This window comes from Pagrus major, chromosome 2 (genome assembly GCF_040436345.1).
Source record: "Pagrus major chromosome 2, Pma_NU_1.0".
Taxonomy (NCBI): Eukaryota; Metazoa; Chordata; class Actinopteri; order Spariformes; family Sparidae; genus Pagrus; species Pagrus major.
Window position 1 is genome coordinate 22,445,449 of NC_133216.1, and position 25,681 is coordinate 22,471,129.

The 25,681-nt window shown below is 40.7% G+C and overlaps 1 protein-coding gene across 2 annotated transcripts in view; it reads right to left on the bottom strand.

Moving 5' to 3' along the window:
- The window catches only part of kcnab1a (potassium voltage-gated channel subfamily A regulatory beta subunit 1a), a 118,577-nt gene extending 93,263 nt beyond the window's left edge, over positions 1–25,314 (bottom strand). Inside the window, exon 1 of one of the 2 annotated variants that reach the window (XM_073488617.1) lies at positions 25,043–25,314. In XM_073488617.1, coding sequence (XP_073344718.1) covers positions 25,043–25,314 — 272 coding nt within the window. Of the gene's footprint in view, positions 1–16,145; positions 16,433–25,042 lie in introns of those variants that run through there. The other variant, XM_073488609.1, reaches the window with a different exon arrangement.
- Positions 25,315–25,681: the final 367 nt, after the last annotated feature.

Here is a 25,681-nt window from a genome sequence, read left to right on the forward strand (position 1 = left end):
TACATCTGCACAGGGGATGTTTAAAAGGAAGGTACGCTGCACAAATGATTGAGTTAGTGTTACGTACAGTCTTAAAATCAACAAGTGAACAATTTGAGGAACACATGTCACATTGTGGAGTAGCACAGAAAAGGAAGATAACAGCAACAGGGATTTATTAAATGTTTTTACCCATTAAGCATTTAACACTAGCTAACCCCTTTTGTTTTAAGGGGATTCAATGTCAGATCAATTCCAAGGGAAAAGAAACCTTATCTTTGATCTATACAGTTTCTCAGCACCAAAACAAAGTCACTCTTTGACATTATACAGAAGTAGGAGAGAGCTGCACTCACGCAGAAGAAACTGAAAACGAATTTGCCCTTGTTTTTTTTATTTTGTGAATTGTGTTTTGACCTTTATGCCACTTTTCTAACAAAACACTTTTCTTTTGGTGACACACATCCTCTCTCCTACACATACACACACATTTTTTACTGCAGGTCTACTGCAGTTTTGTTTGCATTGCAGAGAAAGTAGAGTTTATGTGAATGTAATGTATTGAATGTGTTTAGGGTGTGTGAGTGGGTGTGTGAGTGATACATATATGTCAAATTTTATTGTGCTTACTTATTTTTATTACTTACTTATTGTACTACTCCGATCTTTGGCCATTAAATTCTAATCAGTTCATCCTTAAATCTTTATTTAACCACTTGTCCAATATCTGAATCTCAACCATAGACTACTCACCAAAATCTGACGCAAAAAAAATAAATAAAAAGGTCCCAAATAAATTATATTTCCCTGTACCTTACAGTTCTCACCTTTAAAATCATCTCCTGTGTCAATGATGATCCAGATATCATGATTGGATCCACTTGAACATGAGACAAATTGACACACAGGCCTGAGACCTGCAGCAATAAAACAAAGTCCTACATGAACCCCATTAAACTGAAGATAATTTGACCCAACCCGACTGGATCACGTTTAAAATATGATGAACCAGAGGACCCATGTAATTGGCATTGATTGCTGGACTTGGACAGAAATCGTGCACTGCAGTATTTTCCAGTATGACATAATAACTAGCAAGACTAGGCTGTCAGTCATGTTGCTCTTTCAGATGCTACATTAAATTTGGTGCACAGTAGGGTCACGCTACATAACTCCCTGGAAAAAAGACTTGTCCCGGTTGGTTGAGCAGGTACATGTACAGTAAATTGTGGCGTAGCGCTCCACAGAAAGGAACACTTAAATCCACAGAGCCTGTTAAAGGGCAAAGCCTGTGTGAAATAGAAAGAGGTAAGTTCAATGTATGAAAATGATTCCTCATACAACTCACTATCCACTCAGTACTGCTCTGAGTTCCGGATACAAACTTTTTGAGAGAATTAAACAGATGGTGTCTGTTTACTTCTGTATGTCTGTGCTTGCTTGCATTCATTTGTATGCACAATGATGTACATGTGTTCTTATATCAGCGTTTTATTGTCTGTAAGAGGGAGAGACAGACAAAGAGCTCAAGAGACAAACACAGTGAGACGTAGATTGCATGTTTCATTTACCAGCTCTGGTGAGTTCGTCACTTTGTTAATTGGATTATATCAAACACCTGTGTCTAGTCTAATGTGTATCTCCCTTTGCTCCAATTTCATGCTCTAATTACTTCATGATTACTGGTTGGGTAGGTAAAAATCTACTGTGTTTGATGCTTTTACTTTGCATTTACATCACTTTCTCCACATACAGTACACGAACATAATTCACTTTACAGGAAAGCTGTGAGCTCGGCTGTGGGTGTGGGTGATCTTTGCATTCGTTAATTTATGGATTTACTCTATTAATCTTGAAATTGAATTGTGATAATAACCCACTGTACAATAAAAAAAAGAGTACATAATTAAGGGCTTTAAAGCCTCTATGATTAACCCACGCAGGTGATTTCAATTATTTGGACTGATTAGACCACTTCTCAAGAATGTGGGTGTGTGTAGACTGAGCTTGATTGGCATCTCCCTCAATCTCTCCTGTTGGATTTGTTAGGGCGGAACAAATTACATATATTAGCACATAGCTAGCAAGTGCACTATATAAATCTTCTGCCATTTTTTGGGGTGTTAGATTTTAATTGTGACTTTTATCTCCTGTAGATATTGAAAGCAGAATTTTTCTTTTAAATGATAGCCCATGAAATTCATCTCTTGTCGCACTTTGTAGAGAATGATCATTAGCGAAATTACTTAAACCATAAAAGTGTTGAAATAAAACCACTTGAAGATAATGAGAAGGTGAAGCGGTCGTATGAAGGAGCGCTCTTCCATCCTGCCAAACCATTTGGCTCTTCTGATAAGTGCTTTACTGTGGGAGTAGTAATCATCGAGGTGAGACAGTGTGATAGGTCTGTCCCTAAAATCAAGGATTGGATAGTATCGCTAAAAGATTGAAACAAAGTCCAAACTTGGAAAGGATCTTTACGATCAAAAAAAGCTAAAAAATCAGGAAAATCTGCGATTCCTCTCTGTGTTTTGACATCAATCATAATATTCCAAGATAGAGCTGCAACGATTAATCACTTAATCAATTATCTGTCAACTACTCTGATGATTGATTCATCAGTTTTAGTAATTTAGTAATAAAAAAAAGAAGATAAGAAAAAATCTGATTCAAGTCTCTTGAATGTGAATATTTTTTGGTTTCTTTACTTCTCTTTGACAGTAAACTGAATATCTTTGGGTTGTGGACAAAACAAGACATTTAAGGACGTCATCTTGGGCTTTGAGAAACACCGATCAACATCTTTTTTTTGTTCAAACAATTTCCTGACATTTTATTGACCAAATAACTTATCAAGTTATTAGGAAAATAAACAAGAAATTAATCAGCAATGAAAGTAATCATTAGTAACAGCCCTAATCCAAGTATTCCAAAACTTTAAATATAAAAAGGATGATTGTGCAAGAAATGGGAGGAAAATACTGTAAATGTGTATATGTACTTGTGTGTGTCTGTATTGATTTATGTGTGCGTGCGTGAGCACTTGTATGCAATGATCTAAGCTCAAGGGATTCCCCATCACTCGTGTGTGCTGACAAGGACTTTCTGCACCACATCTCACGCCATTTATCATCTGTGCAACATACAACTCAACTCAAGATTTACTGACTGTGTCTGTGTGAAACAGGTAAGATTGCTTCCATCAGTATCACTTCCTGCAGTGGAGATTAAATCATTTTATATGATGTTACGATGGAAACATCACAGAGACTGTGCAGCAAATTAATGAACAATAAAAACATGAATGAAAAAAGATAAATTACTATATATTAAGGTATTGTAAGGTTATGCTTAGACAGTGCTAGGGATACAAGAAAGAAAGAAAAAAAGAAAGAAGCACACAGGAACGTGCAAACACAAACTGAAGTGACGGTGTGAACACATCTCAAGTGCTTAGGAAGGCTATTCCAGCAGCTATGAGCATAAAAACTAACAGCAGCTTTACAGGATTATGACATCACAACAGCAAAAATAACAATACTACATGACTTGAGAGGTGTGGATTATAGCTTTTAAACATGTCAAATACAAATCAGAGAGCGCGGCAATTGTGCATTTTGGAAGCCACTGCAGTGATTTGAGGACACGTGAAGTGCGCTTTCTTTTCTTAGTCCATGTTCAAACTCTGGCTCCAGCATTTAGATTAAGTTTCTGGAATTTTACAGTCAATTAAATTATATTTTAGTCTATGAATTTTTTTGTTTTATTTGTTATTTTAGATATGGATACACAATATTTATTTTTTTTATTCATGTAATGATCATTATATTTAATTTATTCAGTAATTAATATTAGATTTGTTTTGAATTTCAAAACATCAGTCAGGTGATAGAAGAGCACATTTGATATGTAGACCACAGCTTAGCCACACACGCTAAAGCATGTATAAGTCTATCCAGGTGTGGCTAGTCTTGTGACACTGTTGCTGAGTAAATACTCGACACATTAAAATGGGAGACTGCAGTCACTGGCCACAGATCGCTGCATTTTTGCTGCATTGCTGCACTGAAGCCACAAAAAACACATAACTGTTTATTTATGGATTTTTGATTAATGCAACTACTTATGGAGTATTTGCACACAATGCTCGCAGAACATTGCTGCGCTTCACTCTGACACAGTGTTGTCCTACACTTATTGCAGCGTTTATCAGTGACAAATACTGCGGTAAAGTCCACAGTGTGTGTGTATGTGTGTGCGTGTGTGTGTGTATGTGTGTATGTGTGTGTGTGTGTGTGTGTACATTGCACTCTGGTTGTTATGGCAATCTCTCATATCCCACTCTTTGTCCTCTGTTCTCTCACCTTTCCTCTTTAAATTGGCCTTTAGGGAGACTACAGTATATTACCCTTTCTTACAAAACATAGCCCTGCACCCGAAAACACACATACTGTACACCGTCTTACACACACGCACATACACACAAACTGGCAAGGACTCAAGCTCCACTCCTGTATATTACAATCTGTGAAGACACACACACACACACACACACACACAGAAAAGACAAGAAAAGTGCTGATCCGAGGAAGCATAAAGTTTGCCTGCGTCAGAGTATCAGCTTACTGCTGTGAACTAAGTGGAGATATATGGTGACACTAAAACTGAACGTATATGGAGGAGTATAACTAATGACAGTACCGAGGGAGGAGTGGAAGAAATAAATTAGGATTAAATGATAGAGAGAGTGGAAGGAAAGAAGGAAAGAGGGAAGGAAGGAAGGAAGAAAGAAAGGAGTGAGCGGTGAAATAAATACACATTGGCAATTTGAAAACAGCAGTAAGATAAGGAAAAAAAAAGCTTAGAGAAAATTGGTTTAGAGGCAGATGGGGAGATGAGAGAGAGAACTATAAGAAGAAAGAGTAGGGGTGATTGTTTATCTGTTAAAGGAGCTGGCTTGGATTTTTTTTTTATTGCCCCCCTTGAGCCGTGGTTTGAAAGGTCCCTCTGCAATCCACAGGAGGGGACACTCTGCTACTGATTCCACCATTGCATGAGCACTGCAGCGCCTCTTGAAACGATACAGTATTTCACCCTGCTCGAACATTTTCTGCTCTCTTGGCAAACACACAGTTATCTCTGGGAGCTTATGAGCAATTGACTTTTACGGGCTCTGACTCTCTGCCATCAGCGGCGGGGCACAGGCGTTCATTTTGTGCCCTGACAAATATGAAACAGTGCACAGATAAATAAAATATCCAGGTGTATGGTGCTACAATTTGTATTGTGTGGAGGTGTAAGTTTAGGACGTAAATGTGACGGCAAACACTCACTGCTGTTAAATCTACTGTTGACAAGTGTTCCTCTCTCTCACAAACTCACACACAGAAAGAAATACGGTAGTAGCATGCTTTCGTGTCCATTTACAAAGTGACAGCAGGTCCACGGCTCCCCCTGGTGGTGACAGCCCCAACCAGCACTATTAAACAAATTAGAGGACACTTCTTATCTCTCTCGCTCTCTCTTTTGATCCCTCTCTTCATCTCCCAAGACTCTCATTTATGTATGTATCTCCTCACTGCACCTCACTTGCCTGCCCACATGTACTATATAACTGTTAAACATGTTTTAAAAGTGCCTTCCCCTCTTGGTGTTCTTCACACGCCCACGCCATTACCCCTCATGTGCACTGCATCATCATTACAAACTAGGTATTTAACTGCTGCTCTTATCTTATCAAATGGTTCGGTCTCACATCCTTGTTACAAACACACGCACAAACCTATTAGTGAGTCCTTGTGGGGGTTTCTAATTAAGTTACATGACCTGCTCAGACCTCACAGACCATCATTATGAATCGTGGTACTTTGGCTGTGGTCTGATTTGGCTGCAAAGTCACCTTGAACATCAGCTAATATATAAAAAAGATGTGTCTGTGTGTGTGCCACAAAGCTGAAGTTGGCACCGCTACTTTTATTTTTACATGAATCAGCGTGGGAGAGTAAGATAAAGCTCCACTGGGGCATTATCCTCAAGCGACCTCATTGAGCCCCAAGGAGAGCGCTGCCTCTTAAATAACCGCTTATCAGCCCTCATCAATAATGGACAAACACCAAGAGGGGGGATGAAGGAGGCAGCGAGACTTAAAGACCAGAGCGGAGAAAGAGCGAGAGATAAAGATGAAGAGAAACAAAGACCTCTGTCTTGATGGATTATGATGTTTTGTCCTTATTTTCATGGTGAATGAAAAGTTAAAACAATTAAAAATAAAAAAAAGACGGAAGAAAAGAGGAAGGATATGAATCAACTGGATGAGGCACATACTTCATTACCTTCTGACTATATTAGGAGATTTTTGCTTAACATCCCAATGCTCTAATCTCTGTCGTTCACAGATCTAATAATGCAGACATGGACGCACGATTATTTTTCTAAAGCTGAATGAGTTTTAGAGGCTGTTCAGCAGAGCACGGTGTCAGTCCTAACTGGTCACATCCTGTCTGGCACGTCAATAGGACAAACTGATGCCCTATTGATACACACAGTCAGTTAGTGCTGACACAAGAGAAACACCAGAGGTCTGTGTCTGAAAAGACTCTTAGAGTTACAGCGCTGTGTGTGAGAGTCTCGTTGATTTTCCAAGCTGTAGAGTTGATTTATTAATGAGAGTCATGTTAAAAGCACGCATTAGCTCACTCAATAGCCGACTAATAAACTGGTGATGTGTGTGTCTGTGTGTGTGAGTACTGGGGGACTTGCCCTATGTGTCACATTGAAGAACTAGTTTCAATCTTGCTTAGACCAGTACGGAAACAACATTGACTAGTGGGGGACAATAACCTGAATTTGTTTTCACCACAAATATATTCAGTATGTACAATAAAAGTGTTTCTGTCTGTGTTGGATTCATAGGGTTCATGTTAAGGTTGAGGCATAGGGTTTGGTGTCTCAGAGGGTAAGCTTCTTGGGAATTAAAAAGTCAATTAAATGTCCCTAAAGTGACATTTAAACAGTAAAAGTGTGTGTGTAGATGAGAGAGGGCAGGAAGTGCATAACCTGATCAATCATTAAGATTGATAAAACACTAATTAACTAAAGCTTCTCTGTCTAAAATCCATCCAGCGGTCCATACTCCTCCACCTGCTCTCAAATGATCATAGAGATCTCAAATACAACTGTAATTGGCATGATTTCAGGAATTTACAGTCAATTAAAGAATATTTTGTCTTTTAGACCATAAAATTTGGAGAACAAAAAACAATTAAATATTTTGATTATAACTGAAAGGATAAGTTCACCCAAAAATTTAAAGTCAGTCATTATCTTCTTACTCTCGAGGCGACAGAAAGATGGCTAATGTTTCACAGTCCACAAAACATTTCTGGGGCTTCACAGCAAAACAGCGAGAATTCTCCTAAACAACTGCAGAAGATGGGGACTGGTTTTAAAACAGGCCAAAAAAAACTATGAACTGGCCCCATACAGCTCATCCGGCATTATACAAATCTCCTGAAGCTTCAAGATCCCAAATTAATTCAAAAACACCCTTAACACGCAGCTGAGCTCATGCAACCACTTCAGGTGAGCTAAACAGCTACAGTAAAGATTTTGGCTTAAAAAAGGGTGTAAATAATGTCTTTTCAAATCAATATGGGATCTCGGGAGCCACCGTAGGATTGGATTATGCCAGACAAGCTGTATGGTACGGAAGCCCTAAAGGGCCATGCATTCATACATTTTATTTCCTCCGTTTTCCCGTGATAACGAGTTAATTTCATTTGTTTTCTCGAGATCTCGAGTTATTATCTCGAAATAACAACTGCCGTTTTCCCGAGATAACGGGATAATTTTCTCGAGATCTTGAGATAATGAAACGATAGTGTAGTATATTAAATAATTGCAGGAAACATCATTCAGTGTAGCAATGTCAGAGGAGCAGGAGCATATCGATCACCACGTCACATATCTTTTCAATCAAGGCCTGACACAGGCTGAAATAGCATTATGCCTTGCTATTACAGATAATATACACATTAGTGTGCGTAATCTAAAAAGAGGTTAGCAAGGCTTCAGCTATATCGGCGGCGCAATCTAAGTGAGCCTGATGTCGTCATTAACTACATAGCTGACCAGCTATGTAGTTAATGAGGAGATCTCGAATTAATTATATCGTTATCTCGGGAAAACAAAGTTTCGTTATCTCGAGATCTCGAGAAAATTATCCCGTTATCTCGGGAAAACGGCAGTTGTTATTTCGAGATAATAACTCGAGATCTCAAGAAAACAAATGAAATTCCGTACTAAAGGGCCATGCATTCATACATTTTATTTCCTCCGTTTTCCAGTGATAACGAGTTAATTTCATTTGTTTTCTTGAGATCTCGAGTTATTATCTCGAAATAACAACTGCCGTTTTCCCGAGATAACGGGATAATTTTCTCGAGATCTCGAGATAACGAAACTTTGTTTTCCCGAGATGACGAGCTCTCGAGATAATGACTGTGATATGACAGGCCTGAGATTATGGAGACGCCCGGGACCTCGCAGCTGGTCAGCTATGTAGTTAACGACGACATCAGGCTCACTTAGATTGCGCCGCCGATACAGCTGAAGCCTTGCTAACCGTCTTTTTAGATTACGCACACTAATATGTATATTATCTGTAATAGCAAGGCATAATGCTATTTCAGCCTGTGTCAGGCCTTGATTGAAAAGATATGTGACACGGTGATCGATATGCTCCTGCTCCTCTGACATTGCTACACTGAATGATGTTTCCTGCAATGATTTAATATACTACACTATCGTTTTGTTTTCTAAAGATCTCAAATTAATTACCTCGTTATCTCGGGAATACAAAGTTTCGTTATCTCTAGATCTCAAGAAAATTATCCCGTTATCTCGGGAAAACAGCAGTTGTTATTTCGAGATAATAACTCCAGATCTCGAGAAAACAAATGACATTAACTCGTTATCACGGGAAAACAGAGGAAATAAAATGTACTAATGCATGGCCCTTTAGGGCTTCCGTAGTGTGGAGCCATTTTATGTTTTTATGTTTGGTTGTTTTCTAATGAATCTACCTCAGTTGTTGACTGCTGCAACACTGTTTTGCTGTGACGCTCCAGAAACGTTTTGTGGACTACTTCACCCAAATTTCCATCAGAATAATGGTGAGCAGATAATTACTGAATTTTCAATTTTCGGTTGAAACGCTCCTATAAAGTTTATTACTCATTAAAGTTTATTACTCATTATGCAACACAGCTTAAAATCAAAAGATAGATACACTAAGCAACTACTACTGTAGATCTTCAGCACAAACACAACTGAATTGAATATTAAAAATGCAAAGTGGTACAAGCGTTCAAGTAAACCAGGCACATCATACTAGTCCATTTAACCAAATCAACCTTCATAATAACATCAGCAACAAGCTAATTCTACAAAGCAACCACATAGCATTAGCCCTGGCAGGACATTTAACCAGCAGTGAAGCCACAGAGTATAGAGACAGTTATGAGAGAGATAAGTTAACAAGTTCAGACTGTATTTTACTCACATTATTTGAAGAGGCCCTTCTCCTTCTGGTTTTAGGAGTAGCCATCCCACTGCACTCCACAGGTGGATGATATCTTGCTTCTCTGTCTCAGGACTCTCAGCTGCTGGTTAGCAGCCTCAAAGCTAGCTAAAGTAGCCTAACTGACAGTAGCTAGAAAACTTGCTAACTCCCTCTCCCGTTTATTTAGTTGAACAAGACACTACTTTCCTATAATTTGAGCCTTTTCTATCTACAGTCTGCCAGTAAAATAACAGTGGCGACTTCAGACGAGTTAAAACTTTTTATTGTAAATCAAAGGATGTGAACCTGACCTGGCCAGGTGTTGACGTCTCAGGCTGCAATACCATTCTTCACCACACAGACTGACTGGCATGTACCAGCCGTAACAATCCAGAGGGGCGCTGTTTCACCAATTTGAAGAAAGCCAATGTTAACTTTTTAATAAAAACTTTTCTTTTTACTGAACAGTTTGGCAGAGAAACCTGCACTTTAGGGGGAGAACCAGGGGGATAAAAGGTAGTAGCACAGACCACTCTCCCATCTCAGTATCACTACACCCACTGGAGTACAGTGTGTGACTTAATTGGACACATTATACTATAAAACCTCTGGTTAAAGGGCTTTTCCCATCTTTTATTTACAGATGAGGTGCTCTCTTTCTCTCCGTCCAGAGTCATTTATTACATGACTGGTTCTAAGCCAATGGTGTCACTGGATCTTCGTCGGTCTGATACCTTGTGTGTAAAGCCCATGACACTTTACCACACCCTTACAGGGCTTTTAAAGTAATAGCTTAAAAGCATTCATAATAAAAAGGCCCTAAAGAGGTACTTGTAGTGCTGTATTCAAATACACGTGGAAATTCGTTACCATAGAGATTTACTTTACAAATAAGCTGCCTAAAATTATTTTAATAAAGTGGTACTTGAATTTATTTTACAACACAACACTTGTTGGTGTTTCTTCGAGTCATTTAGTCACAGTGATGAAAGCACTTTCAATGTGTATTCAAATTGCTGTAGAAGCAAATGGGTGTCTATGCAATAAAACAAACTTGAAACGTTTATAGTTCTATGTATAAAATTGGACTCCACACACACAAACCCATCACACAGACGCTTCTGTGACCGTCTGACCAATTAAGTATTTAGTGAGGATCTCGGCTCCAATGTTAAATATTCACTCGTTTTCCAAGATGAATAAAGGATGAGCAATTGACGCATTTATCTGCATGCGTGTGTATGTCTGTGTCTGATTGCGTGACAGTGTGTGTGTTCTGTGAATCCCTTGAGTGCACGATTTCACTCACTGCTCCTCAAGTGTCGATCCGTTACAAACTACAGCTTCATTAGGCTCTGATTAAGAATACAGACTGACACATATTCACACTCAGACACACAAACTATCCCACAAGCTGACAGATGCATAAACATAAAGTGAGACTGATTAGTCCCCCATCACCATTTTTTTCTTTTTTGGGCAGTGGTGAGTACACTATAATCTCATTTTTCATTTTAAAGTACTCCTCTTTTATTTATATTTTAGCTTTGTTGCTCTCTCTCTTTTCACTCTTTCTATTTCTGTCTGCTACACAACATAACAAGTAAAGTTGTGTGCCTGGACAGCCTCTCCTTACATAGGCAGATGCCAGAGTCTAAACACTTAGCGAACATGAGGCTCCAGTCCAGAGAGGACAGGCTTGTGACTGGCTGTAGTCAATAAACATTTGCTGATACTCTCTCTCTTTCGTTTGTTCTGATTTTTCTCTCCCACATTAAAGTACTGTGGAGCTCAGAAACAGTCCCACAGAACAAAGTCTGAAATCATTATCACTCAGCCAAAATAACTTCCAAAATCAGATGGTAAATCTTTAGCAAACATGCAACTGTGTGTTTTAGCTGGTAACTCCTAAACAATATGCCGTTGTATCTCCACATCAAGAGTTCATTTAAATACCAGTTTTAATGCAAAACTGCATAATTGTATTGTAAAAGTAGTAGTTCAGTTTGAACAGATTTTCAATTTTGTTCCCATCTCTTAAATAAAATGCATTTTTCACTGCAGTTCATAATATATATTTTATTATGTATACATATATATCATTATATGTATTACTAGAATATGTATCTGGTTATACAAAAAGGAAGACGCAAAAGTACTGTGAAACTAAAGACAGGCAATTTCATAATCCAATTTTCACTTTGAGTTTTGCATTATAGAGCTTTTACATCTAATTTTCACCTTTTTCTTTAAACTCTCGCTCTCTGGAAAAAAAGGTGACTGAAGGACAGAGACGATGAGTGGTGTAAAAACAGAAAAATAAGACAAAAAAAATATAAAAAATAAGTAGTAAAGAACAAAAGTGAGTGACAGGGCAATGGAGAAACAACTGTGGGGACACTGTAACTCTGTCACCTTCACACCACGCTCCATCAGCAGGCAGAGCTCACTTAATCAGATGGACCGACAGACATCCAGTCTGCACACACACACACACACACACACACACATTCACCGGTACACCCATGTGCACATGGCATATGCTTCATAATGTGACCCTCTGCCCCCTGGAGGTCTAAATGCCCCCTCACTGTCACTGGCATTCCCTGCTCTGTATCCAATAATATCATGAGCTTTTGATTAATCTAGTCTGATTAAAATTGATGTCTGCTTTGATTCAGTGTGTGTGATTAAAAAATCAGCAGAGTGCATTTGCCATTTAGGTTAAAAGGGGATGTGCTCTTTTTACAGGACAGTTCAATTGAACACAATCGTTATTTTCAGATTAATTTTCATTTAGCTACCCAAATGAAAACATGGAAACTGCCTTCCTGTCCACCAAGTAGCACAAGTTCTTCCATCATAAAAAGTACGGAAACTGTGGACCAGAAAGTAATCCTGAATGTAACAAAACTAAACCGCTGTGAGAAAACTATGTAGCTTATTCTATGTAGTTTCCTGCTAACTGTGTTGGAATCTAGCACAAATAAAGAGTCTCAACCAAAGCACGAAGACGACTTCCTCACATTCAAGTGATTCAAAAATGGCAGATGGTGGAGGCGTTGAATAACAACAAACTGTGACAGCTGTACCCTCTTTAATACAATGCAAAAAAGATGAGATAAAATGCAAAGAAAGAAAAGAAGGAGGAAGACAGAGCTGAGGGAGACACCAGAGTGAACCTGTGCCGGATGCTCATTCAGTGGTGAGGCGTTCAGGACCGACACGTGCACTGGCTGCCTGTCAAAGTCAGTTTCTAAAGCTTCTTTTAAATCAAGTCTTGATCTGGAACAAAGTAGCTGATCTCTGCTTTTCTGACACGGTTCACTAACATTGTCACATACTGACAGTATCTGGTCCTGAGTAGATAATTAGCGTTAACTTTCACCACATTAGCCCCGAGGAACGATGAATGCATATGTTCTGAATTTAACACAGTACATTGTCAACATGGCCTATATGGTCAAGATGCCCGTTAACGATACAATGAGCATGCACACGTAAGAAGCAGCAGTCTCACAAGCACACACACACAGATGCTCCTTCACAACTGAAAACACACACCCACACCCCAAACACAGACACACACACTCATGAATAATAAACTGCAGGGCATGTGAGGATGGATTGTGAAGCTGTGGCTCATATCTGCTTGTAGTTTGTCTCTTTTTCTTCTTCTTCTTCCCATCTGTGCTCCTTGTGGAATTTTGAATGAATCAAAGGTTTGCAAAAAATAGAAACCATGCGTGTGAGCGTTATGTGCATGTGCATACCTTGCATGTCTGTCTTTGCAAAGGACTAAATTTCATTAAAACACTGAGAAAGAGAAGAGAGAGAGGACAGTTATGTCTGGTTTTACAATGGGAAGATCTATTTGAAACACTGGCTATACCAGTGTTACAAAGTTAAGGAGCTGGGATTGAGGCCCAAGGTTAGGGGTTAAACATTTTTTAACTGCATTTGTGATTGCAGCATTTGCAACAATCACACAATTAATTTTTGGAATTGAAGTTTCAGGTGAGTTCCCCATTAAGGTGTCGCAGGATGATTAACAAGATAGAAGAGAAGAAGGAAAAAAAACATTTTACAACAATTTCTTTTTCTAGTTTTACCTTTTCAGACCTCTATAAAGTATTTGCTGGAGTTGTCATAACAATAATGACGGGGGCTTCACAAGAAGAAAATTCCTTTATTTTCAGGGGTCATAAGCTAAATAGGTTGAGTTAGGAACATTCATCATGTCACGACTCACCTCTCTGCAGAGCCAGAAGGGTTTTTAAGGAACACTCGTTGGAAGGGCACTGAGGGCACTTCACTGATTTGCATCTTTTCCTTTGGGGTGTTCATATGTTAATAAAAAAGTTTTTATATTAATATTTTGTGGTTGACTTGGAAAGTCATGGCTCGTTTTAGTTGTTTTATAGCTTGAGCCAGAAAAAAGGGTTTTCATTTCAATAATTCTTGGATTTTCTTCCCTCTGAGTGTGAGTGTCAGTGTGAGTGTCCAGCACAGGTCTTGACCACTGATACACACTGACCTGGAAATTAAAGTGGACAGCCAGCTGTTTTATTACCATGGCAATGAACACAAACCTTCAAACACACACACACATACAGGCCCATGTACATACACATATGCCGAGGTCCCAAGGCGAAACGCTTACAGCACATGGCCATATGAGCTCCCATAGCCAGGTTGACCCAACAGGGATACAGTCTGCCATCCTCCTCCCTGCTCCCCCCTTTCTCTCTCTGCATTGGTGGACACAGAGGGGTGATGGAAAAGACTTGCTCTGTGCTTTCATTTCCTCAACAACAGAACAAGTTAAGGCCATGTTATTATTACACAAACCGCAATATAGTCAAATATGTTTGCAGAATATAGCCAGTCAGTGATGAGAGAGGCTGGGGGATGAACAGGCTGTTCAAATGACCAAAATACAGTTCATGGAAATGCTAAGCCAGCAGCCTCTCCAAATATAAAACACACAGGGACACTTCATTTCTAAACAACACTGCAGTGCTTGATTTAGATGCTGAATGTTTTACATATGGCAAAATGAAGAATGAGTGTGAAGCAGAGGATATCTGTAAAAGAGCATTCAGGTTCAATTTGAATGCATAAAGTAAAAGGTTCAAGATTGGTAGCAACAAGATACGACAAACAACAGAAACACTATCTGAGAATGAAATGCCTTTAGTCGCTATCATTCTTCTCCTTTCTTCTCCACTGGAAACAACAACACAACAAAGCCAAAGCAGCTACATGCTGCTTTCTATAGCCTGAGGGCTGAGCAGTGATCCACAGTGTCCCAATCACACTCAGTCAAACCACTCACGGACATGATGCTTTGCTGATGACGAACTAGAAGAAAAACAACAAACACATGACGGCAGTGGGGCTCCACAGAGGCTTGAGGAACTGTCATAAAGTAGATTATCTAACAAAAATACAACAAAATACATTTTACATTTAGCATTATTTAATGCATATTTCCTGTATGGGGCTGTGCATGCATTTGTTCTGATTTTGCATGACCCTGGTGTACTGACGTCAGTAACTGGCATACCTATCCATTCTTTCTTTTGAAAACCACAGCCATTTTTTAAATGCTTTGTTTGTGCAACTACAACAGAACTGTGAGCTACTCCAAACACTAAAGCACAAGCTTTAGTATGTCTACGGTTCAAGTTTGAGCAAACGTCAAGGGAAAAACTGTCCAAGATAATGCAGACAGGTCAAGCACCCTAGCTTGTGCTTTTCGATTTTAAAACAAAAATTCAAGTTTGTGTGCATATGTTATGAAAACGTGTTCAAGTTGATTTTGGACTTCATGCAGTTTATTGACATTTAACGGCATTCAACAATTTGTCCAGCAGGTGACACAACATGAAAAATGTGACAAACACTTGTTGGCTTTTTTATTATTATAATTATTTTATTATGATATTATGGTCTCCCTCCAGTCAAAAGGGTGTTTTTCTTCTTGTTCCTCCAACTTAATGTGTAGAATGATGTACTGTATGTGCAGAGTTTGACACTGGAGGGCTGTTTTAACATTCAAACAGATGCCTTCAGAGAGAGATCAGTCAACTGGTGAGTTTCACATTGAGATCAATTGTCCCCATGCTGCAATCGCCGTTGCATAATGTAAAAAGGCTGACCCTAAAATTGATGGAAACAAAGTGGGCAAACGTGCTGGTCTGGATTTGAGATCAAAACTTCTCTTAGGGCTTTTTTAACACCTCCGATTTCCATTGTGTTACTATTCAAGTTACTCAGGTGCAAACTTTTTCTATGTCCGACAAAACAAGAAAAATGTAAACGTAACATCCAGTAAACAAAATGAAATCATACAAACATCTCAAACAAACAGTGGTCAAAGAACTACAAGCCCCACAACCAACACATCATCTAAATAACCAGAGCAACAAATCCCTGATCCACAACAGGTAGAAACAACATCTATCCCTCTGAGCAGTGATGCTGTCAGGGTTGCCATGGCAACAAATTAGCCCGTAGATGTGAGCCTTAGAGTACTGCAACAAAAAGTCTTCGGGAGCGTCCTACAAACATTCACACACTCACACACCAGTGAGGTTACCTGTAGAGCATGCCTGTCTGACTCTTCACCGTGTCGTGCAGCGACAGCGAGTGGAAGTTGAGGAACTCCTCCAGCTGTTTGAGCTCCGCCACACTGTTGTTTTTGTTTGCCGTCCACAGCATCACAGGAGCGTAGGGTCGTGGCCCCGTCCCTGTAGATATCTGCCTGTTGAGCCTCCCCTGGCCCGGGCCTTGGGCCTGGACCCCACCGTGGCCTCCTCCCTGACCTCTGGTCCCCTTCTGCTTCGGGTTGGGGATGTCCGGGCATGTTGCTTTGTACAGGTACATCTTCCTACTCTCCTCTTCCTCACTTTATCCTCTCTTTCAGTCTCTCCCGTCTTCTGTGAGTCTGTCCCACAAACATGTACGCTCAGAGTAATCCAGGTAGGCCCCCTCGCCCACGCAGCGCTACACGGAGCAGTGTGTGATTAAAGCTCAAAGGAAAGTGAAGTATTCCTCTGGATAAAACTCCACATAAAGCATATTCCTCTTGTTCAAAAAAACAAAAGAGGAAATGCAGGAAAATCCGACTTAATTTGAAGAGAGAAAAAACAGCATTCAGGAGTCCAATCTGTCTGCAGGCTGCACATCCACGCAGAAAAACAGGCTTTTTTTTCTCTTTACATGTTCTCCTCCATGTGGGCTGTGCCTCATATGTTGTCTGTACACATACACACATGCAGATAGAAAGAGAGAGAGAGAAACATACACACAGATATCTCCCTCTCTCTATCTCTCTCTCTCTCTCTCTCTCACTCACTCCCCCTCTCGCCTCTGCTCTCTCTCTCTCACACACACACACATTAACGCTGTCACTTTGCCCCCTGCTCAGCCAGTCTACATTATAAGCTCAGTTTGGTTTTGCTCCCTATTAAATGGCATGGGAATCTGGGACAGTTTTCCCGCCCTCCCTCCCTCTCTGTGTCTGTTTCTCTCTCTCTCTCTCTCTCTCTTCCTCCTTTTACCCCTTTTTCTCTCCAACTCCCTCTTATCCTTTCTCTCACTTTCTCCATCATCCCTCCTTTGTCTCTCAGTATTCCCCTTGTCACAAGCCCTTTTACTTACTACTTACAACTGATTTCCTCTCTTGTCTCTTTTCCAGCATTTACGTCTCCTGCTCTTATTTTTTTTGTATCCGACGCAGATACACGCATCACACTGTGCATGCTTCATGTTACTTTGCTCACTTTCCCTCCCCAGCCCCCCTTTAAAATGCCCTTTGAACCTCTTTTGTCTTTCATTTCTTACCCTGCCCTCTCTTTTCTCCTCCGTCTCTCTCTAAACAAAGTGTACTCTGGAGTTTTGCCCATAACAAACACCTAAAATAAACACACACACTCTCTCTCTCTCTCTCTCACTCACACACACACACACACACACACACACAGATGCACACAGCCAACAGCATGTTATGCACAATTGCACCCGGTCTGAAGGCAGTGTTTTTGTAATGATGAACCACAAAATAAAACTGGGAAGCCTCTTTCTCTGCTCTGTTTTCTCTCTTTCTCCTTCCATCATCATCATCATCATCACACACACACACACACACACACACACACACACACACACACACACACACACACACACACACACACACACACATATGATGTCTCACCTCTGGCCTCCTCTTGGGAGCTTTCAATGACATCACGTCTGGTCCTCCAGTGGATTGTGGGAATCATGAGGAATGCCATTCTACCATATCGGGAAATTTGAGTTTAGACACACACTGTCACTCTTTCTACAAACACACACACACACGAACACACGCATACACACATAGATGTTGAACTTGGATCTCCATTCCTCCATTCATCTTTGGTATTCAGCAAATCATTTTGGCAGCTGCTACTTGGCAACAATACCCAAACGCAGATGTGTCCACCATGTACACACAAACTGAGCCCAAATGAACTATGAAACCCAAAATATTTGCCCATTACAGTAATTTGCCCTCACCCAATTGCCAGAATGAATGTTGGTCATGTATGTTTTCATAAACCACTGATATGCTGAAACTTTAAATTTCTTTAGGTTACATTTTCAATTCTATGTTGGGACAACACTGTGCCTATGATCTGGTTAGGTTTAGGCGAAAAAAACAACATGTTCTGGCTTGAAATACCTGCTTTCGTCCCCACAAACCAGGTTGGAAACCCTCCCAAGATTTAGTTTCTTTCTTCTCTCCTGCAGGTATCAGGTACCGACTGCTTGGTCAGTCTTTGTTTCTAAAACTTTGGGTCCAAACCCAAATCTATCTAGGTGATGAGGGTCCCAGCCTGACAAGAGTGCTACTTCATGACTTTGTTCTCAAGACTTTGTTCAAGTGGGACATTTCCCCAGAGCTGACCACTGTCAGACTCCCATACAAAGTTGACTGACGTTTTGCAACTTACAGCAGAAGCTCATGAGAGTAATGCAAAAAAAAACGACTGTGTACATGCACACACACCCAAAGACATAGACTTGGGGGGGCAGGTTTGCAGAGGGGCAGCTGTGTCCATTGTCCGGCAGGATGGGTGGAAAAACTGATCCTGCCTGGCAGCAGGAATGTCAGCTGAGCTTATGCAACGGCAGAGTGTGTTTTTACAATGTATTTATAGTCACTGGAAGCGCACGCATGGTCCTATACATGCACACACATTTGATACACACACATACAGTGACAGTTAATGCCCTGTTTTGCTGTAAGATTCACTAAGAATTTTACAGTTGTGTAACTTTTTCTCTCTTTCACTTTTGTGCTATTTTTTCTCTTTTATTTTGGCCTCTGGTGTTGAAAACACTCACATTCTCCTTTGAGCCGCTCAGCATGTGGGCAGGTGAGTTACTGACAAGAATAAATACAAAAAAAAAGAGGGAGAGGAGAGATGATGTTAAGATTTCACCTAATTTTTATTCTCAGCTTTTACCATCAGCTTCATGCTCCCTGAGACTAATTAGCCATCTTTTTCTATCTTTAATTCTGCCCCCACACACACCCCTTCCTGTGAGTGAGTCCCTATATAATGATTTCATATGTCTGATAATTATCCAGCGTGATAGAAACAGAACAAGTAGAGCAGCATATCATAACACAACACTATAAACCTTTATTGTGGATCATTTTTTTATAAAGATTAGATGACTGAGGTTTGTTTCTACATTTTAGCCTCTCATTTGCAATCTTCAGTGCATAAAACAATATATAAGCATTGTTTACTTGATGGAGGAAGCTCGTTCTGTGCCATCTGACTCTATGGCAGCAATAATTATGCCAGTGATCAGTCCCCAGCCCTCAGGGACTGTCCTGCTCCTGTTTAACACCAGTGTGTTGGCCTACATTTTCTACTAAATCCCATTGTTATTATCATTGAAAATCTAAACCCTGCTTAAAGCTGAAGGGTGAGAGCAAAGAGAGGATGATAACATTATATTACATTAACTGTGTAAAATATATGGACATTATAGCTGTCCTAAGGCTCCTCTCTTTTTAAATCCTGCTGTTCTTTTATTCATCTCAAAGGTTTTAAAAGATGAACGAAGAAAAGAAAACACTATTCAACAGCGTCATTTGTAGAATATTGACATAATTCAAAGGTAGCTCCAAAAACATAGGGGGCAGCATAACAACAGAGAAACCAACAACTATCCTTGGCTGTAGCTAGCTACCATTGGCTCATAGCTCAGTTCGCCGTGAACCCAGTGGCCCCAGAGTTTGCCTGGACCAAGACCTCGGATCACAGGGTGAGTTTTAGCTAGCTGGATGGGGCCGAGATGAGTTAAATAACAGGAGAATCAGTATGGAGGTGATTTACAGTGGCTCTGACCGAGACTCTGACTTCAGACAGATGAACTGAGGAATTCTTTCGACCAAACCAGAGGTGATAGCGGAAAGACAAACAGGACTGTTTTAATTAAGTGTGTTTTATGATGTGTTAACGAGGCAATTAAGCTCGTCTTAGTTCAGAAAAAGAGAAACTTGAATTCAGAAGGTTTACAGGTAAATTTTTCTTTTCATTTCTTGACATTTTGTGAGATTATTTGTTCCTTTATGACACTCTCAGCTGGCATATATCTCCCAGCTGAAACTACGGGGGCTATCAGACTATTGTCTCTTGCCGGTTCAAAGTGGTATTACTAGACAAGACAGGATGTGGCTAGCTGGTTAGCATGCTAACCTCAGTAGACATATCTGGAACACAATACATAGACATATTTGACATAATGTCAACACTGTTGTATCTTCGTACTCTCTTGATGAAGTTAGTTCATTTTTTGAATGTTTTAAACTAAAATTCTGGCCATATCTTACAAATTGCTCCTTTAATATTGCAATATTTAATTTAGTGAGGGTTAGTGGATACTTCTAGCATGTGAACAGTGGCTGTGAATCAAGCCATCTATCTTGGCAGCATCCCCATGGTTCACCCATCCATCAAGCTCTAGTGGAACATGTGTTTTTGTTCTCCACGCAATAGTGTCATGTTGCCACGCCTTTGTCTCTGGTGCCAATGAGTGTGAGGAAATATAAAACCAATACCTGGTTAGAGAGGGGCAGTGATATTGTTAGCTGTCGTCGTTTCAACCAATCAAGTTTCCTTATCTGCTTACTTGTTGTAGGGGGGAAAAAACACTTAAAGTGACTATTTTTTAATAACTGTGTGTAACAATTCTTACCATGTCTCCAGAGAATATGAGAATAACAGAAGATTAGATAAACAAATACAGCAAGAAGATCCCAAGACAGCACACGATACCATACATACAGTAACAAGCACCATCTAAAGGAAAATGCACATTTGTATTGAGATTTGTATTATTTGGCAATACAGCTACCTTGATCTATAAAGACAGTGGTGTAAATTTTCAGTACCTGCATAATGGCAATTAAGAGGAGTAGTTTAAATGCTCTGTCTCTATTGAAAAAACATTAGCATTACATTAATTTGTAGCAATGAAAAACAAAAAGGCTATTTTTAGCGTGGTTTTAAAAGCTGGGGTTTTCTGTGGTCATATTCTGCCCCAGTTTTTATGCAGGATCACTGGAGAGCTAAAAATCGTAGCAATTGCTTTGATTCAAATGAGAGGGGGAGATATCCAGCCATCGCATGCTGTTTGGCATCCACGACAGGGGCTCAGAGAGCGGAGCTGGCAGACAGCGTGTGTGTGTGTGCCTGAGAATGTGTGTGTGTGTGTGTGTGTGTGTGTGTGCGTGCGTGTGTGTGTGAGGCACGAGATGGCTGATTGGTGAGACTTTTGGAGAGGTGCATCTCATGCCCACATCTTTTCTAGGTCAGAGTTGATTGTTTGTTGTTCAGACATTGATGATGATGATGATGATCAGTATTGACTTTTTACAGGGAATGAATTATAAAATGTGTGGTCTGTGTGTGTGAGGACAACATAGTATCAAGGCAGTTTGTCAAATTGTTATGAAACAATTGTTATTTCAGCATTAAAAAAGGTTGGATGGCCTGCAAAGTGCAGGACTGTCACATGAGAGCATTCAGTCAATGGTTCAGTTTAGGCAACAAAACACTTTGGTTAATAATTTCAGTTTGTAAACTAAATTAAACTAATTTTGGGAGTCACAACAATAGTGGACACTTCATCTTTACCTGACAATCTGTCCTGATACTGGATCTGTGAGTGTGTGTATGTATGAAGGTTGTGCTAATCTTACAGTGATTCACACACTGTAGTCCTTTTTATTGTCGGTCCATTGAGCTCATCACTTTGGAAACATATACCTGTTAAACACACTCACACACTTCCACACACTCCACATGCACCTGTCAATCTGTTCGTCAAACCACGAGAAGCTCTCATCGCATCTTTATGAGCCTGTAAATAAAAAGCATGTGAAGTGCGCAGCTCTTAAATGGCATTAGAAGCCACGTCTGAAATAACAACCTGAGTACAGTATTTGACACGTGTTTTGATTTAGAAAAGAGAGACCACTTGGTAAGAAGTATCTCTCATCAGTTTTCAGTTAAAATGTAGCTCACCATTCTGTGGATTTAACATAGCTAAGGTGTTCATGCTAAAGCTTCGTGGCTTGTTACCCATTAAAAATACATGATAAGGATTAGGGGAGATTTGAAGGATACAAAGGGGAGGACGTGGTTTATAGAAGGATTTTGTGGCACTACAGTCCAACGCGGTTCAGGCTAAGTGGTGATTGTTAGGTAGCGAAAGGTATGGAGTCAAACACTACAGTGCCGTGATGCGATCAAAGTGCTGTATTGATCGTATGCCTTTCCTTACTGCTCAAATTAGTATTCAGGACAAATAAAAATACATTTCCCCAAACCTAAAAATTTCAAACGCACTCCAAAAGGTAAATTAAACTCAGAAATTATCCCCCTAGATTAGTAATTGTAGCTAAACGCTCGCGGGTCAACCAGCCAGCTAACCAAACTAGCTGATAAGCCGGCTGGTTGGTTGGGCAGCTAGCAACCGATCTGTTGTTCCTATATCTGCAAGTTTCCCGGAGAGGTTACTCGCACTGAATATTGACACTGTACAAATCATTGGAAAGTGGTTCCAGAGGTGCTACAGAGATTATAAAACTACGGTGGCGATACACACAGCAGCACAAGCCAAGCACCTTTTTTAAGTGGCTATGTGACACAATGTATGTGATGTAACCTGATGTATTTTAGACACACGATGACCATCATCACTTTTAAAGATAACCTCTTAAATGTCGAGGATATCTTGGACATACATTCTGTTACCTCTGATTGAAACAAGGCAGCAAAAAGAGCTCACGCAGCTCATTGTAGCTGCCAGAAAGCAAAAGTTACATAAAAAACACGTGTAACAAAAATATACTTCAGTTCACAGCTGAGCTGCACATACAGTGATTCTGCGACCGTCTGCCAAATACATTTTCTCTGAGTGGTGAACAAACAAATTGGGATTATAGAAATCCCTTTGAATTGTGAAATCTTCTGCCTTGTTGCTCTATGAAATGAAGGGATCCATAAACATTTGGTAGACCTCGACAGTTTGTCTCCACACTGCGCCCTTGGTTCTCAGTCATCCTTGTCTCTGGTCTCGGCTCTGCTTTGTTTTTCTAAATTAGAGAGCGAACAGAGCCAAGACCAGCAGGGAGGCTGGAGAGTAAAGACCGAGGGAAGAAGAGAGGAGAGGAGATAAGGGGAGAGGAGAAAGGCTGGACTACAGACCCATGAATGTGGAGCTTTGGGCTCGAATGATTGGAATGGGACACAGACGGATTAGGCAGAGTAAAGCAATGAGAGGGAAGACATGAAAAGGGAAGGAGGGGGTGTAACCCTACACTGAAAATATCCATGTGTGAGAAAAAGGAGACGCAGGATGAGACAGATGGGAAAACAAGATCAACACCACTTCCTGCGCTAATATTCTTACTTCCAAAAGTGGAAATGGTCACACACTCCACAGCCTGGAAACCAACGACACTGGTGCTCTCTGTCTGTCAGTCACACAGACAGGAATCAAAACACTCCCTCCTGCCTCCATATGTTTTGTCACCATGGTGTTAGAAGATGTCAACACAGTCTAATGCAGCAAGACAGATGCTGGCTATTAGCATTACGGCCAGATCAGGTGACACGACTGTAAGCCGGTGGTCGTTATGAGCAGCGTGACTCCTGTGACACACAGCTCACAAATGAAATGACAGGACAGGAGGGGGAACCACTTGTCATCAGATGGCTCTGATGGTCCAGCCCAAAAATAACTGAATATTCAATCTGTGCACATGGACCATGTATACCTAATGGTATGTTGCACACACATACACACCAATTTACTGATCTTAGTGCTAATGATGTGAAGCAGCAGCCCTTAAAGTTCCCATGGAATGACTAATGGAGTGATATTTGCTTCAGCATATTTATGTGTTTTCTATCAAAACAATGCTAGAAATCCGCAAACTCTGCCCGGATTGGCAGCTTCCAGGGAAAACGGTCAGGCTGGGACAGAACAACACGGCTGGAGACGGAAGATGGAGGCCAGCATGACAACAGGGAATACAGTACTGATGTGGTTTTCCTGCCAGGTTTGGCTCCTTATCCGCCCATCAGGAAACTCAATAAATCACCTCAGTTCTGCAACAACTGGCCTCAGTCGTAGGCGTAGGGCCCCATTCTGGAGGTGTTCATTTGGAGACTGCTGGTTAGCACAAGTTAGCAGCTACTTTAGCAACATGTAAAACTGTCTGTCCAGAGTTGAGGTAAAACAGCCTGAAGACATCAGAAGGACAACCAGAAAGTATTTTCTATATAAGAATATGATGTAAGTTTCACCCAAATCAGTGATTCAAGTTATAAAGTTGTGTTTTTCTACAGTAATTCGTCAGAGCTGGCCCCCAGAAATGCAGCCTCCTTCTTTTTATACATCTGTGAGAGTGTTGTAAAAACAAGAGAGCATATATTTAACAATTTAAGTAATTGGTATACACCCCCATGTGCAGGATGAGTCATCAACATATTTTTATCATTTTCCAGGAAAATACAAACTCTAAAATACCATTAGTACCTACAAAACAACTTTTTTGCCATTGTTTGACCTGATACCAGTTTATAGGTGAAGTATAGAGCAAGACACGATGTTAATATTTAGACTTCATGGGAACTTTAATACTGCCGTGTGTGTGTGTGTGTGTGTGTGTGTGTGTGTGTGTGTGTGTGTGTGTGTGTGTGTGTGTGTGTGTGTGTGCGCGTGTGTGTAGGGGTTAATGAGCACTTCTCAGATACATTTGTCCATGGAGCCAAATGATTTTGTTCATCAACAAGCAGCTCCGCACAACACATTAGGCCTCCAATCTGTTCGCACTGTGTCAAGTGTGGCTGCATGGGCACCATTTAAGCTCTCTCTCTCACACACACACACACACTTGCACACTCACAGGGCTTAACTGACCTGTAGGGCATGCCAGTCTTTTGCGCGACTGTGTCCTCTTTGCCCAGTCCAAACATTTTAAGGTACCAGCTGGTCTCCAACTCTCTGATCAGCTCCGCCTTGTGTCGGTGCTGCGCCCCCTGCTTCCCGGATGAGGCGTTGCGCTTGGCATCCTGGGAGTTGCTGCGATGGGTTCTCGTCCCGCTGAGAGAGGCCACCGATTGTTTGCGGTGCGCATGGTGCGGTGGGTGTCCACCCCCGACGCCCCCTCCGCTGCTCCGGGCGGCTAGCATGGCCCCCGAGGGTGCCCCGCTCCCCTCAAGGGCACAGTTCAGAGAGCAAGGTGAAGAGGAGGGGTTTCAGGTTTCCAAGTGTTTCCTTCTTTTACCCCTCTGACTGATCACTCCAGCTTCAGAGAGGGATGCATGTCTGAGGTAGGCTGGTTTTGACTGACTGTCAGACCCTCGTCTCTCTACTTTTTGGCCATCTGCAGTTCTCAAACTCTCTACATTTGCTTGTTTGTTAAGTCTGGTTCCTGTCTGTTTATTCTGAGCTCTTTATGTCTCTCTGTCTTTCTGTCTGTCTGTCTGTGCGGTGTGCTCTCTGGTCTCTTATAGCCTCATCCACCCTGAAACAGGATCCTGGTTTCCTTGTCTCGTC